Below are 17,344 nucleotides of genomic sequence, written 5' to 3' on the forward strand. Positions count from 1 at the left end.
TTCGAAATACTTACTTTGTTTGATCTGCCAATCCTAAACTTGTCAACTGTAGTTCATTTGCTATAACCTTACTCAAAATATCATATCCTAGAACAATCATGTTTATTTCTATAGCACTTTCACAATGTAGATTGTGTCAAAGCAGCTTAACATAGAAGTTCTAGTAAACTGAAACTGTGTCAATCCAGTTTTCAGTGTTGAAGTTCAGTTTAGGATGGTTTAAATACTGCTGAAAGTCCAAACACTGAAGAGCAAATCCACAAATCCATCGATGTGCCGCTCCACTAGTCCCAAACCAAGCAAGCCAGTGGCGACAGTGCCGAGGAACAAACTTCACCAATTGACGAAAGTGAAGGAAAAACCTCAAGGGAAGCCAGCCTCAGTTTGGCACAACCATTTCTCCTCTGGCCAATCTTTTTGTGCAGAGCTGCAGTCTAGACACCGGTGGCTAAAGAGCACTGGACGTCAAACGTGGAGAAGCTGCAGGTGTGAGTAGACCACCAGCAGGTGCTCAGGCTGGCCAACAGGATCAATGAGGAGACTCGTCTGTCACAAACAAATGAGAAATGTTTTCTATCCTTAATCAATTCTGTATTTTGGGACAAATTTAGTAGAGCACCTTTCTTTTACAAGATTCAAACTTTTAATCAGCAAGGGCACACTAAATTGATCGAGGGACAGTATTAATAATGCATTAAATGCTATAAATGCAAATGGCACAGAGCGCACATCCTTTACTGTAAATCCAGCACCATACCGCATGACAGAAATGCAATAAATGCTGCTCCTTTGAACAAAGTTTCCACTACAGTGTTAAGTAAGAGAGTGTTTTCAGCTTTCATCTTGATAAGGTGATTTAAGTTTTTGGATGCAGCGCTTTTTAAAATGCTCGCTTAGTTGAGCTGCTAACTTTAGGCTATATTTAATTTGATTTGATTTGACTTTTATAAGATTTTTAGATGCAACGCAGTGGCGCAGTTGGTAGTGCTGTTGCCTCACAGCAAGAAGGTCGCTGGTTTGAGCCTCGGCTGGGTTAGTTGGCGTTTCTGTGTGGAGTTTGCATGTTCTCCCTGCGTTCGCGTGGGTATCCTCCGGGTGCTCCGGTTTCCCCCACAGTCCAAAGACATGCAGTGCAGGTGAATTGGGTAGGCTAAATTGTCCGTAGTGTATGAGTGTGAGTGAGTGTGTGTGTATGTTTCCCAGAGATGGGTTGCAGCTGGAAGGGCATCTGCTGCGTTAAACATGTGCTGGATAAGTTGGCGGTTCATTCCGCTGTGGCGACCCCGGATTGATAAAGGGACTAAGCCGAAAAGAAAATGAATGAATGAATGAAGATTTTTAGATCTATTAAAATTATTATTTTATGTGTTTTTAATGATTTTTATTATTGCATTTTTTGCATTAACCCTTGTGTCTATTACTGCTGCACATTTTATGTCTGTAAAGATGCCACTTTTAAAAAAAAATTTTTATTTAAGATACGTTTTTTAAGTACAACAGAAAAAACCCAACAAACATCGTCTCAGAATATACACATTTTGCAGGTAAATATAATATAAATTACCATACATGTGGGTTCAGCTGTTGGAGATACAAAATGTAGTGTTACACAGAATGTAGACATCAAAAAGTCCTATAAGGTAGTGTGCCAGTCAGTTTTCATGAGGGGTGCTGGATTTAGAATGAACCCGTTTCAGGTCTAAATTTCTGAGAAAGGGTTCCCAAGTAGTGAAGAATTTTATATTAGAATTGGAGCTGATAAATCTGAGCCTTTCGAGGGCCATATCCATTAACCAGGTTCGAAAGGAAGGAGGTAAAGGAGATTTCTAGATTTTTAGTATTAGCTGCTTGGCCACAGTCATGCCTAGAGTAAGGGCTTGTTGGAGATGTTTTGGAAGAGTGAGGGAGCTCTGTGTCCTGTAATATTATAGGCCTTGAAGTATAAATCAAAAATGTTTGTCCAGAAATTGAACAAGAAGGGCAAAACCAAAACGCATGAGCTGTGATGTCCTCTGTAATTTTACACTTGTCACACATAGGTAAAATAGAGCTAAACATTTTGTGTAATTTGGCTTTGGTATAGTAAGATGCTACTTTTAAAGGTGCTATATAAAAATAAGGTTTACTATTAATATTATTATTCATTCATTCATTTTCTTTTCGGCTTAGTCCCTTTATTAATCTGGAGTCGCCACAGTGGAATGAACTGCCAACTTATCCAGCATATATTTTACGCAGCAGATGCCCTTCCAGCCGCAACTCATCCCTGGGAAACCTATACACACTCATACACTATGGTCAATTTTAGCATACCCAATTCACCTGTACCACATGTCTTTGGATTGTGGGGAAAACCGTAGCACCCGGAGGAAACCCACAGGAACACAGGGAGAACATGCAAACTCCACACAGAAATGCTAACTGACCCAGCTGAGGCTCGAACCAGCGACCTTCTTGCTGTGAGGTGGTTGTGCTACCCACTGTGCCACCATGTCGCCCCTATTATTATTATTATTATTATTATTATTATATTAACATGACAACTATGCTGCAAAATAAAAATTCCCTTGCATTTAAAAAAATGCTTCACATCAACACATAGGTCTCAAACTCATTTCCTGGAGGGCCACAGCTCTGCACAGTTTTGCTCCAACCCTAATCAAACACAGCTGATCTAAATAGTCAAGGTGTTCAAGACTACAAGATCACCTGTGTTTGATTAGGGTTGGAGCAAAACTGTGCAGAGCTGCGGCCCTCCAGGAATTGAGTTTGTGACCTATGCATTAACACAATATCATGTTCAAAACAATTCCACTATGTAGAATTTTCCTTGAGTAACAACAACACAACCACCTTCATCTTCACAACCTCCATTGTGTGTTTTTTCGCTGTTGCCTTTATTCTACACCTCCCTAAATATTTACTATGCATAAACATTGTTTTCAAAATTTCACATTTTTAGGTGCTTACACGAATACGAACGTGGTGACATAAATAAAAAATTATATTGTAATGTGTTTTCAGATTCATGCATTTTATCAACCATAAAAAATGTTAGTTGTGTAAACAAACCGGGATAAGCTTAAAAAATCTCCCATGTTTGTCCATTTTGACCTCCTATTATTTTTTAGCTTGAACTCATTCATTCATTTTCTTTAAGCTATACAAGACCTATTGGAACCCACATGGACGCAAGATTCTCACAGAAATCAGTCAAGTTTGGTGAAGTAAAAATCATGGTTTGGGGTTACATTCAGTATGGGGGCGGCGGGAGATCTGCAGAGTGGATGACAACCACAACAGCCTGAGGTATCAAGACAATTGTGCTGGCCATTACATTACAAACCACAGGAGAGGGAAAATTCTTCAGCAGGATAGCGCTCCTTCTCATACTTCAGCCTCCACATCAAAGTTTCTGAAAGCAAAGAAGGTCAAGGTGTTCCAGGATTGGCCAGCCCAGTCACCAGACATGAACATTATTGAGCATGTCTGGGGTAAGATGAAGGAGACATTGAAGATGAATCCAAAGAATCTTGAACTCTGGGAGTCCTGCAAGAACGCTTTCTTTGCCATTCCAGATGACTTTATTAATAACTGATTTGAGTCATTGCAGAGATGTATGGATGCAGTCCTCCAAGCTCATGGGAGTCATAAACAATATTCATTCTGTTTCCACTACAGCATGACTTTATATTCTATACTGTACATTATTTCTGTTAAGTGACAAGACTTTTGTCTAAGCAAAGTTAGACCTTACTGTCCTAATTAAATCACTAAAAATCAAGGCATGATCATATTTTGCTGAAATAAGCGTAATCTAGAGGCCTGTCCCTTTCATATAAGCCACTTCTGATACCAAATGATCAACTAGAAGTCAAGTTATTATTTGTTGTTCCTAAAACCTGGATAGGCAACAAGACTTTTGTCAGGTAGGATTGAACAATCATGCATAAAATTGATTTAAAAGGCTAATAACAATAATAATTCATTTTATTTAATTGCGTTATTATAGACACACCAAAGTTGCCTTACAAAATACATGTTACAATTGTAAACAAGTTACACTAAAGACAGAAATAATGTAATAAATGGACAGGGCAGCACATCCTTCAGTCTTAAGTTCAGCATACTGACAGCAATGCAAAAGAAAAATATGTCTCCCCTTAATGGATTCTCTGCAGATATTCAGTGTTTTACCGTGAAGCCAGTCCTAAACTTACCTTCCCAGTTCAAGGACAAGGGACTGCCTGAACAAATACTCAAGTACAACTTTTCATTCACACCCTTCACGATTGAGATCTTTCATAAATAATGCTCTGATAGATCACGATTTCCTCCTGTTGTCTCCTCAGTTACTACAGGACAAATGAGGTGGACAAGTTTCAGTATTCCAGACCGTTCAGGAAAGGAGAGAAAGATCCCGACAATGAGTTTGCCGTGAGTTATTATTTATTTTCTTGCCGTTATCGCATGCAAACATTGAGCAAATATTGAAGTGCAGAGGACGACCGATAAGACAGATAAGGATAATTAGGTTGCCTGAAAAGATGAATTCTGATGAAAATAGGCTGATGTATTGCTTTCTGCATTGTTGACATTACACATACTTTAAAAATGGTGAAGTTGAAGCTGTCAATCAAGCATCTGTTTAGTGTTTAAACCCCACAAGTGAATGGAGGGTGCTTTTCAACATGATTGATAACCTGGAATCAAGGAAATGAATGCAGGGATCCTACACTGAAATAAATACACACATTTAAAACAAAACACCCACAAAATTCCTGCCTACACTGGCTATTTTCAAAGGTCACACATACACATCATGGTTTAAAAGGACCATGTTTTTAAAGGTCACGAAAAGGTCATCAACAGCATGCAGATCTGTTAAAATGGGCAAATAACAATGTGAACTAAAAAACAAGTAATATAATGATTATTTAGGTCAATATATTGATTAATCATAATTGAAATCATTTTCTATTACAAAATAAATTCTCAGAATTATAAGGACACCTAAAAACCTGCAACCATTGACTAACATTTGTTTTTTCTGCTGTGGAATTCAGTGCTTGCAAGATTTCAGAATTCTTCAAAATATCTATTATATTTTATATATATAATATAATATTTTATATTATATAATATATTTGTGTTCAGGAGAGGAATGAAGCTCATGAATGTTTGAAACCACTTGAGGGTGGCTAAATAGTGAATAAATTGTCATATTTGGGTGAACTCAATGACACAATCACATATGCCACACAGACATGCATACACTCCTTTGAAAAAATAGAGAGCACTTACAGTATTTTCTAAAATTCTCAGTTTCTTTGGATTTACTGGATGTTTTACGTTAGGGTTTGAGTCAAATATTGCTGTTTTTTTTCCATAAATTTCTGATAACATTTAAATACAATCAGTCATTTTCTTTCTTTTTTTTTTTAAGAATAAGGGTGCTTTCACACCTAGGGCCCTATATCATACACCCGGCGCAAGGCGCGACACAATTGTTATTTGCTAGTTTCAGCTTGGCGCAAGAGTCGTTTTGACATTTTGCACCCTGCTCTTTAAATAGCAAATGCATTTCCGCTCATATGTGTGCCCATAGGCGTTCTGGTCTAAAAAAGGATGCGTGTATTGCTGGTGCATTGCTATTTTGAGGAACTTAAATAGTCTGTTCTATAGATTAGATCAAAGCTGGTCTGAAGTCCAGCGCAGAGCACGTTAGTTGTGCGCCTCGCTTACACATTGCCTAATACACACAGGACGTACAGCAATACGCAAATATCTTTACAAATGAAAAAGAATTAAAGGATTAAAATACTACAAAAAATATTATTTTCTAGCCTACATAAATATAAAAACCTCTGCCTTCATGCCTACTTCATCTCGGGGGACTTTTTCAGTTTATTCATAACAATTTGCTTTTGTATAATGTTATTATTATTAGCAGTATTATTTATTATATGCATATTTATATTTGTTTTATTAAATACAAGCTTAGATTTGCCCACCTGTCAGGTTTTAGACCATATGGGGCATAGCATGTGTGTTTGGATAAAACACTTCGTCATTATTGTTCATTTATTCGTTTGCTGGAAATTAGAAATAATTAAAAAATAGTTTTGAAACAAATCTTTGCGCTTAACAAACAAAATTAATTATGTATAGGCTAATGTATGTCTGTGCGTACAACACGTTTCCTTATCCACAAGAGTGAAAGTAAAGAATGAGGAGGTTCATCTCTCATTCTCGCATGTAGATGCTATGTTTAACTGTTTTCTCGCTAGTGAAGCGTTCAGTTTTTACACTTACAAAGTCCGCCATGTAAATAGCAAATGCACCATGGCGCGTTGCAACTGACTCTTAAAGGGAATGGGAGATGAGACTCTGATTGGTTTATTCTCAAAACACACCTATAACTCATTAAGAGAATAAGCTCAACCCTGTTAGACCATGCGCTGCGGCGCACAGCGTATTTTTCCATCCTTAAAATAGCAAAAGTGGATCCTGACACGCCCTTAATGCTTTTGCGCCCTGCACTTTGCACTTTGCACATGGATCATCAAAATAGAGCCCCTAGACTTTTGTTTCGGAACCTAGTGCATTTGCCTCCTTAGCATAATTCATTTGGCATATGTGAATCCAGCAGTCTCACTCTGATCCACGCCAAAACAATCGGTCCGAGATTGCCTGAATAAGGGAGACAGCCCTTGCTGCAGTGCGTTGATGTACTGGACCAGGTCAAATACGAAATGGACGATCGCCTACACCTCCCCCTCCCCTAAACCCAACTGTCACAGTAGCATGGGCATTACCTTAGTGGGTGGTGAAAGGTCAACTACGTAGTGGACCAGCTCCAGTATGTCATCATGGTTGCAGCGAGGACATTTTGGAAAGAGGTGGTCGTGGCTCTATTGAAACTAACAAAATAGCAGTTAGAAAGCAATATGATCCAACAAACTAACAAAGCAGGCTATACCACAGTGTATTATGGATATATAATATCCATATATACAGCTATATAAAGAGAGAATTATGAGTAGGGCGAGATGTCATTCCTACTGGTAATTGTGCATTTCATGTCAAATACGAAAGTGGAAGCATGCTGAACTATTAACAAGAGCTGTTTATGCGATAGGAAAACTGACTGAACTGCAGTCTTGGTTTAACTGTTATTTAGTAGACTGTTATAAGTTATTTGTGTTAACTGTTATAAGTCTAGATGGGATACACGGCTGACCAGAAGTGCGATATGCACATCAATATAGCAGCATATTTTATGACACTGTATAACGATAATTAATATTTTTACAGTACTGTGATGGCTGGGTTAAGGGTTAGGGTTGGGGTAGACGTTTATAAAACACAATTTATTGTGTTATTTAATAGAGAACATAAATAATACTCTACTGTTTTTATGTAATACAATTTATGGCAAATTTAATAGATTATATAAATCATTTTTGTTAATTTCTGGCTGCATCCATATCTGATCTAGCAACAACCCTGTTTATTTCTCTATATAATCTAAAGCCTAATGCAAAATTCAAGCCAACTGCTATGTATGAGAGTCTTACCTCTGATTTATATTTGGTGACGATGTCTGAGGGTGTCACCATTCATAATTAAAGCGCAGCTTTTTACTTATAATCTCTTATTGCTCATCGTCATAAATTAAAATAAACTCTGACTCTGAAAAATAAACCGTGGAACTCTGACAAATGTGAGTTTACTTTTAAGTGACTTGTTTTAGCTATTTTGGTCCGTTTAGAAACTTTACCATGTGAAAGTGAACCGCACCAATAACAAAGAGCAACATTGTAACAGTTTGAATCCCTGTTTCAGAACAAAACAATTGATCTACTGGTGTGAAAGCACCCAAAGACAACTGTGCAGAATAACAAATGATTATAAGTGTTGTGATTGAAAATCAGGGTTATTTAACCAAATACTGATTACTCAGCTGTCCTAAAGTTAAAACATTTGGAATGAGATTTTTAAAAAAAAACATGTTTTTTTTATTGTGAGTCTAAACAGCTAAAAGTCTGGCATGTTATTATCCTCTAGTTCTCATTTTCCTGTGCTCTAAATGACTTTTTATTTTGTAAGATATGTTAATAGATTACTATCATTGTTATAGATTGTTATATCCAATTCTTGAAATGTTATGGAAATGAATGCAGCGTTTTTGTGATGTGTTCGTTCTGACTTGCTCAAATTCAGATTTTTTTTTTGCAGTGAAACACACAAGATGTTAGGCATACTGGATATCCCTAGGGCTTTTGTTCATACACTGAATTTTATTGCAAAGCTTCTAAAATGAGATATTTCTAGTTTGTTCTCAAGGTTGCAATATTTCATTGTCCAGAAATCTTATAAATAAATATTATTTTAACTATTATTATTATTATTATTTTATTTTTGAGATTCTCTGGTCATAAGGTTTACAAAACTGTCATTATTACTCAAAATAAAACATCATTTAACATTTGTTATTGTCTGAAACATGCTGAAACTTATTGTAAAGCAACATAAATAGCTCAATTACTTCACAATTATAAAACACATGAGTATTGTATGGCTTCTTGGCCTGAGTGAGTCCTTGAACAAAAACACATTCACCGTGGTCGAAAATACCAACAATTATGATCCTATTCATTCTAGTCCTTTCAGAGGCTTCCAAGACGTACACAATAACTAATGGCATTGCAGTCATAAAAAACGTCAAGCCCCTTGATGATAATAAGGATTTTGACACCTAAGAAACTGAAAATGACCTTTAAAGGAAGTGACTGCTCGCCAACACAGAAGAAACGCCCTCATTGCTAAGTAATTTGACTGTTATTGCAGTAATGTGAATAATTTTTGTTAGTTTTTTGAAGCCTCTAATTGAGTCCCGTATAGTTATTGGAGATGATTATTGAGATGATTAACCCTCTTGATGGTTTAAATGTGCCTTTGATCCAACAGACCATGTGGATCGAAAGGACCACCTTTATTACGGCGTACCGCTTTCCAGGAATCCTCAAGTGGTTTGAAGTGAAATCCATGTCTGTGGTGAGCGACTCATTTTTGCTGAAATCTGTCAACAGCACTTGATCACTTGTTGATTTTTTTAAATTATGGTGCTAAAATGCATTATTTTTGTTTGATTGGTGTATTATGATTGGTTAAGATTCTTTAATGTTCAAAAAAATCATTATTTTTACATACTATACATTATTGGAGTGAGTCTGTTTCCAATCAGTCTGAATTGCTCTGCTAGAGTTCCAGTTTCTGCTAATTTCTGCCTTCTGAAAAGCACAGAGAGCTCTGATTTGTCAGCTGACCCACTGTGCTGAGACTAACCAATCAAATGTGTCATAAATGTACAGGGTGAGCCGTTTTATATGGAGACGTTTATATGGGGTCTTAAAAAGTATTAAAAGTTGATAAATCAATTATGAGAAAATGAAGGCCCTCTAAAGGTATTAAAAAGTCTTGATCTGGTTCTTACGAGGTCTTAAATTTTGTTCAAACATTGTCCAAAGTGTTTGACTCCAAAAAAGCATAAATATATTTATTTTCCTCGATTGGTTCGGGCCGGGTGCGTCTGGCCATCCTCCTTTGTCCGGGTGATGTCATGTAATTTGCAACAAATGCAGGAACGTGATGTGACGCTTGTAGGTTATTTGTATAATTAAGTAAGTTGTTATTCTTGTATATATAAAGCCAGTTCAACCCAAGGCTCGACAAGGATATGACATTCTGCTTTATTCAAATCACATGTATGAAAGCATTTTGGCTTTCCAGTAATGATGACGAAAGAAGTTGTGGGTTATTGAATCACTGATTGAAAATAAGATTTTAAAAAATAATTGTGTTGTACAAGACTATTATGTTAAATGTATACCTTTAGAATTATCAGCAAGATCATTTTTCACAGTACTAAAATTGTATTTTATTTTCATTTTTTTATTCAGCTTATTTCCTGATTTGTATGTGTTAAAACCAAACATAAGTTATTTTCGCTAAAACCAAAAGGCTACTGTTTTTAATAAATGGAAAGCAAATGACATTGGTCTACTCTACTATTTGCTGATATGAAAAATGGTCAGATTCGTGACTCCAAAACGGTAATGTGGTTCAAACCATGAGTCTGTGGTGATCCATAACACCACTACACATTACTAGACAGAAATTATGGAGAGCAGCAGCAGTATTTGTTTCTGTTTGTTCTGATGCGCTAAGCTTTGTGCTTAGATTCAGGACTAATAAGAAAACATTAGCTTTTTTGACTTTTTTCAACTTTAATGAAACTAAGAACCAAACCAAAGCAAAGAAGGAATGTCAATGGCAAAGTTTAAGATCTATTTGGCCTGCACGCTTCAACAATGAGGTCAGAAGGCAAACCTTTGTGGCTCTTTAAACCCATTCAGCGACATAAAGCACAAAAACAATACAATCAAGTGTGTTTTCCTACAAAAATGCAATTAATAACAGGTGTAAATGGAGCCTTAGATGGGATGGAGCTGTTTGAAAGACTAAATCTCGTTTGAGGGATCAACTTTGTACAAACACATTACATGCTAAAGGAATAATAAAGCACGATGGCCTCTTTAAAGACAACATGACATCAAAATGAGCCCTATTAACTTCACAAATGTGCTTTATTCTGTGCAGTTCAGCAGTGCATGTTATTGCGTTTGCTGTCTTTCATCAAGTTGTAATGATTCTATCCGCCTCTGAATTAATCGTTCTGTTGATGTACAGTAATCAATGGCAAATAATCAGCTATTGATCCTCCATCTCATCAATTAATCATCTCGATTTTTAGTTTTTTTTGTTGTTTTACCGGAAGCAATGATTGGCTTTTGCTCATGCACAACTACAGTGCTTTTTAGTTCAATGCCATGCTGTTGCTAGGATATTACATGCTGGCCAGGACTAAAATAGAAGTTATCATATTCCAGTCTCTAGATGTGTCATTTTTATGTTTTTCTAAAGTAGTTTGAGGTCCATAAGATATTTATTTTTGATGTTTTTTTGAAGAATTCTCTTACACTCACCAAGGCTGCATTTATTTAATAGTATATAGAAATATATAGCAATGGTTTCTACTTAAGGGGGTGCTCCACTACAGTAGGGGCGTCGCTAGACTCAATTTACTAGGGCACGTGCCTCAGTAAAAATCTCCAGTGCCCCAGTAAATGCACTGAGATATGATTTACTTCATATGCAAGTGTATTTATTAAGAGTGGTAATTCCGAAATAAAGACGTTATTCTTTATGTGCAACCGAACCAACGCTGGTAAAAGCAATGTAATCAAAAAGCAAACTGACGCATCTCCGCGTGTGCGCAGAGAACCAGCGCGCCTCTCGCACGCGATGCTCTTCTGCCGGTGCGAGTCCCGGTAGTTAACATGCGCACCAAAAGTGGGAGAAAAAAATATATATTTCAATGCCTTTAAATTCTCTATAACGAAGTGGAAAATTATGTATGTGCTGTGCTGCTGATATGGCAGCATTAAATCCACTTGTTGATAATAATGCAGAAAAGCCACAATAAACAACGACTTCCCAAATAGCGTGAAGTAGTGTTTCTATCAGTTTAATCACTTGCGCGTGGCATTGGAATGTTTTATAGCTGCAAAAAATAACCTGAAACAATGCTTACTTAACATATATTTTTGGGTTATTTACAAAAATAATTAAATAAAAAAACTTGATTATAAATACTTGACTAAAATAAAACTTGACTATAATAAAAGTTTGGTTATGTAAAAAATGTACATGTAGCCTATAACAAATGCCATAGTATCTTTTTTTAATATTATATAAAATGGTAATTGTCTAGCCGAAATAAAACAAATAAGACTTTCTCCAGAAGAAAAAATATTATCAGACATACTGTGAAAATTTATTGCTCTGTGATCATTTGGGAAATATTTAAAAACGAAATAAAAATTGAAAGGGGCTAATAATTCTGACTTCAACTGTTTATTTTTTTCCCAATTTCTGTTTACCGGAGAGAAGTTTTTTTTTTCAGCACATCAGGGTAATTAGGCAAGTGTTGTATAACGATGGTTTGTTCTGTAGACTGTCAAAAAAAAAAAAAAAAAAAATATATATATATATATATATATATATATATATATATATATATATATATATATATATAGCTTAAAGGGGCTAATAATTTAGACCTTACAATGGATTTTAAAAAATTTAAATCTGCTTTTATTCTTGCCGAAATAAAACAAATAAGACTTTCTTTAGAAGAAAAAATATCAGACATACTGTTCACATTTTCTTGCTATAACATAATATAAATAACTATTTTTTTTACATTTTAAGGATATATTGAAAAATGTACTCATTCGTGAAGTTTATTTATAAAGTAATTTCGAGAGGATCACGTGCTTTTGATTATTAGCTAACACATGGTTCACCAATCAGACAAATCCAAAAGCATAATAAATAACCATTTTTTCTTACCTTGATCATCGTCATCTTGAAGAATCCTTCCATCCACTCCGACTCCTCCCCCTCTTTCCTATTTTAATTCAGGATAGGGTGGCGCTGTGGCTCAGACAGCTAATTGTGTTTAGCAGCAGTATCAACGGATATTAAGCAGACAGTCTACTAATACTCAACTGGACCATCAAAATAAAGTGTTACAGATTTTATAACCCTACATTTTTAGCAAGCTTGAATTTGTTGTGTTTTTTTAGTAGTGTTTTTATATTTCCGAAGTTATTAAGACGCATGCTGGTATGTTTTTTTTAAATATTTTGTTAGAGTGCTTTTTGTTTGTATGTGTTTGTTGTGTCATGATGCTACTGCCCTAGTTTATTTGCCCCTGCAGGATTAATAACTTTGTTAAACTTGAACTTAATTATGCTTTTTATATTTTAGTTTATTTGTATATATTTTCCCATTTTTGACTATTTTGTATGTTTAGTTTAATTATAATTTAATTTTGTTTATGGGGAAGTCTTGGGATATGTTTCTATTTTTTGTAAAACTATCCTGCTATTTCTGTAAAAGTTTAATAAACAGATAATAGAAATAATAATAATAATAATAATAATAATAATAATAATAATAATAGTAATGATAACAACAACAACAACAACAACAATAATAATAATTATGATAATAATGATAACAACAACAACAATAATAATAATAATGATAACAACAACAATAATAATAATAATTATAATAATAATGATGATGACAACAACAACAACAACAATAATAATAATGATAACAACAACAACAACAACAATATTATTATTATTATTATTATTAATAATAATAATAATAATAATAATAATAATAATAATAATAATAATAATAATAATAATAATAATAATAATTCAGAGTAGAGGCAATAATTTTTACTTCATCTGTATATTTTAAGTAAAGTTGACCCTAATTATGCTTTTTTAATTTTGTTTTTATTTTTATGTATTTTGTAATTTCATTTTGTTTATGAGACTAAAATTCTGTATTTCTGTAAAAGTTTGATAAACAGATAAAAATAAATATTTCAAAAACACACACACAAACACAAACTTATACCGTAGGAATGGTATAACAGAACATTTTAGGGGTTTTAAAAACATTTTTCAAAGCATATTGTCTCATACTGTCCTACATTTATAGGAAGAGATCAGCCCTTTGGACAACGCCATAGAAACCATGGAGCTGGCCAATGAGAAGCTGAGTAATCTGGTCCAGCAGCAGGCATGTGACCGCTCGCGCCCTGTTCACCCGCTCTCAATGATGCTCAATGGAATAGTGGACCCGGCTGTTATGGGTGGCTTCTCCAACTATGAGAAGGTTAGTCTTTCCCTCATTTTCTGCAGCTTCTGATCCATTTTAACAAGAATATTATGACGCGTTTAATGGTCATCCTAATCTTAAATCATTCAACGTTTTTAATATTTGGATTTTTTAAAAACATACTGTATGTATGTATTTAAGTATGTATTATGCATTAAATTACAAAATCAAATTACCACTTATGCGAGGTGTTTCTAATGCAGCGTCTATAGGGGCAGGACAGTAAATTTGATGTTCTCTCTTATGGCTGCCGTTTTCAGTCACACACAATTTATTTATTTTTTTCATTTTTCTAAAAGTCTTCATAACAACAACGTAGAGCATTTCAGCAAATAAGATTGTAAAAAAACTTATTCGTTGTGCTCTCCCGATCACTGTGCTCTAAGGGCCCTATCATACATCTGCACAAGACGTGTATGGCTTGATTTGATGCTATTTTCAGACCACCGCAACAGTAATTTTCATGGTTTGTGCCACGTTGTTTAAATAGTAAATCCTTTTGCGTCACTTTGGGGACTCATGGGTGTGCTGGTCTATAATGGAGGTGTGTTAAGGCGCATTTTTGGCACGTTGCTATTTTGAGGAAATGAAATAGGCAGCATCATTGACCAACTAAAAGCTGGTCTAAAGTCCAGCGCAGTGTGCGTTAGTTATGTGCCTATCAGTGGTGTAGTCCTAAAAAAATAGGTGGTGTACTATTATTACCCACCCAATCCAAATTTTAAAAGTAGGCAAAGAAACGACGAAAGTCAATGTATCTTTGATTCATTTGATTTATATATATATATATATATATATACACACACTGTGGTTTGCTGGCTAACTAAACCACCGTTTTTATATCAAATTTAAAGGGGACTGAGGCGATTATTTAGTAGTGTATAAGTAATCCCAAAGGTATTAGGGGGGCTGAATGGAAATATAGGAGGGCTAAAGCGACGCCCATGCTGTTTTATAATTTTACTTGAACGTTTCAGCGAGACTTCATTCAGCTGATTTGTTGTGATCTTCGAAAAACTCAAATATTCAATAGACAAAAATTAGGGAAGTCTAATCACCAAAACAAGTGAGTATACCGAGAATATGGTCCTCAGAAAACGTAATACCTAAACAGCTCATGGAAAAAAGTAGCCATACTGAGTATACGTGCGCATAGCAAGGACTACACCACTGGTGCCTATGCAGGTCCAAATGCATACACATTGCTTAATACACACAGGATGTACAACAATACACAAATATCTTTACATATGAAAAAAAATACAAAAAATATTATTTTCTACATAATATTAAAAAACACTACCTCCATGCCTTCTTCACCCCAGGGGGCTTTTTCAGTTTATTCATGACAATCTGCATTTGTATAATATTATTATTAGCAGTATTATTCATTATATGCATACTTATATTTGTTTTAATAAAAACAATTTTAGATTTGACCACCTGTTGTGGTTTTGGGTTTTGGAGACGTATCACCATATGGGGCATAAGAATAGGACGTGTGTTTGGATATAACTCAATTTTATTACCACACTTAGTTATTATTTTTCATTTATCCGTTTGCTGGAAATTAGATCTGAATTTAGAAATAGTTTTGAAACAAATCTTTGAGCTTCACAAACTAAATTAGGCTAATGGATGTAGGCTAATGAATGTCTTAAGTGGAGTGAATAGAACACTGTTTCCTTATCCATGAAAGTAAAGGAGTAAAGTAAAAAATAAAGTAAAGAGAAAGTAAGGCTGAATGGAGGAGACTCGTTCTTTATCCTCGCGCTGCAGATAGTCTTTTAACTGTTTTCTAGCTAGTGAAGCGTTCAGTTTTTCCACTTATGAAGTCCGCCATGTAAATAGCAAATGCGCCTTGGCGTGACGCAATTAACTCTTAAGGGGAATGGGGAGCGCACTTAATTTTTTGAGGCTCGAGCAAACAGTTCTCATGGTGCCGTGTTTCATTTGAGTTGAATATGAATCATTCATATTCAATCATGAAGATTTTGTCTGAATCAGGTTTCCCTGTACAGACATCTTTATGATCCGTCCATGCGTGATCATAAAGATAACCAGATGGCCAATAATTTTTGGATAAAAATTGCAATGGCAGTGGGAAAGGAAGAAACTTTTTGTTAAAAAGTTTAGAAAAACTTGAGGGATAAGTTTGTTAAAACCAAAAAGAGAAGCCATGGCAAAAGTGGAGACCCATGTAGTTTTAATAAACAATTAAAGAATATGTTTTTCCACTATTCATAGGTTTTACACTGATGTATATATTACAATTTTGAATTTAAAACAATTTAATAGTTACAATAACTAAAAGAATATTTGGACCAGTTTACAATATACTGATGCCCTGTTCACTAGACTTTATTGGGGATAATGGTGAAGAATGTTGGACCATTATTGCCTTTTAGCAGATACGTAGGACACAAACTAGCCAGACAGTAATGTGTGAATTGTGGAGGGGGCTATATGAAAAATCCGTCAGTATTTTTTAGTAAGTGTACCTTTTTTTGCTTTTATTCACAATAAAAAATATATTTGTAGAGCAACCCATGTTCTGTTGTCATTGATATTTTAATAAACTTTAATAGGTGGAACTATCTGAGATCTGAACAAAAGCAAGTGATGCATCAAATTTTGATTTAAAAAAAAAAATTGAATGGTTAAAAATCTTTATAATCATTAAAATAATTTATGAAAATAATAAAAATAATTAGTTTAAAAATCTTGAATGGTATTAATGATATGACGTAGTTTTGGAAACTTCCTACTTCTATGTTTATCAGTCTGATTTTACGGTCGCTTTTTCATTGACCGGCCCCTGTCGTTTTAAAGAATATCACAACGGCGAACGCATCAAGTATAAAAGCCTCATCTTTTTCGTGAGGTGCGCACGCAGTCAGTGGAGGCCTGGAACATGGCGCCAGGTGGAAGTACACTGTAAAACTCAAAAAGTTAAGGTAACTCAAACCATTTGAGAAAACCGATTGCAACAAACTATTTAAGTTCAAAACTAATCCTAATGAGTACTGTGAACTTAATCCATTTGAGTAAATGAAGCATTTTGAGCACAGTAAAACCCGATAAATGAAGAGAACTCAAACCAACTGAGTACTGTAAAACCCAATAAGTTAAGGCAACTCAAACTGTTTAAGGAAACCAATTTCTGCTAACCATTTGAGTTGAAAACCTAATCTATATGAGTACTGTGAACTTACTCCATTTGAGTTGAAGTAATGAGGTATTTAATTAACTCATTACCTTCAACACTGAGTTCAAAGCTCATTTCAAATGAGTAGAATTAACTTTATGTAAATTTTGAGTTAACTACACTCATTTCATTTGATAAAGTTGACTGTTGGGTTTTACAGGGTATAAATCAGCCTTTAGACTTTGCACTTAGATCGTTAAAATAGAGCACCATGTTTATCCAACTATGACGACTTCCACTTCTGAGAAACCCGGAAATGTGAAAAGGGTCCATTCATTTTTAACCAAAGCCCCAAAATCA

At 34.9% G+C, this 17,344-nt stretch overlaps 1 protein-coding gene across 1 annotated transcript in view; it reads left to right on the forward strand.

Annotated features, from left to right (window-relative positions):
- Nucleotides 1-17,344, forward strand: part of dock5 (dedicator of cytokinesis 5) — a 125,660-nt gene that overhangs the window by 80,272 nt on the left and 28,044 nt on the right. The window contains exons 32-35 of the mRNA XM_056463211.1: nt 4,182-4,263; nt 4,353-4,437; nt 8,974-9,060; nt 13,657-13,833. Of these exons, the coding sequence (XP_056319186.1) occupies nt 4,182-4,263; nt 4,353-4,437; nt 8,974-9,060; nt 13,657-13,833 (431 nt within the window). The remainder of the gene's footprint in view (nt 1-4,181; nt 4,264-4,352; nt 4,438-8,973; nt 9,061-13,656; nt 13,834-17,344) is intronic.

This window comes from Danio aesculapii, chromosome 8 (genome assembly GCF_903798145.1).
Source record: "Danio aesculapii chromosome 8, fDanAes4.1, whole genome shotgun sequence".
Lineage (NCBI taxonomy): Eukaryota > Metazoa > Chordata > Actinopteri > Cypriniformes > Danionidae > Danio > Danio aesculapii.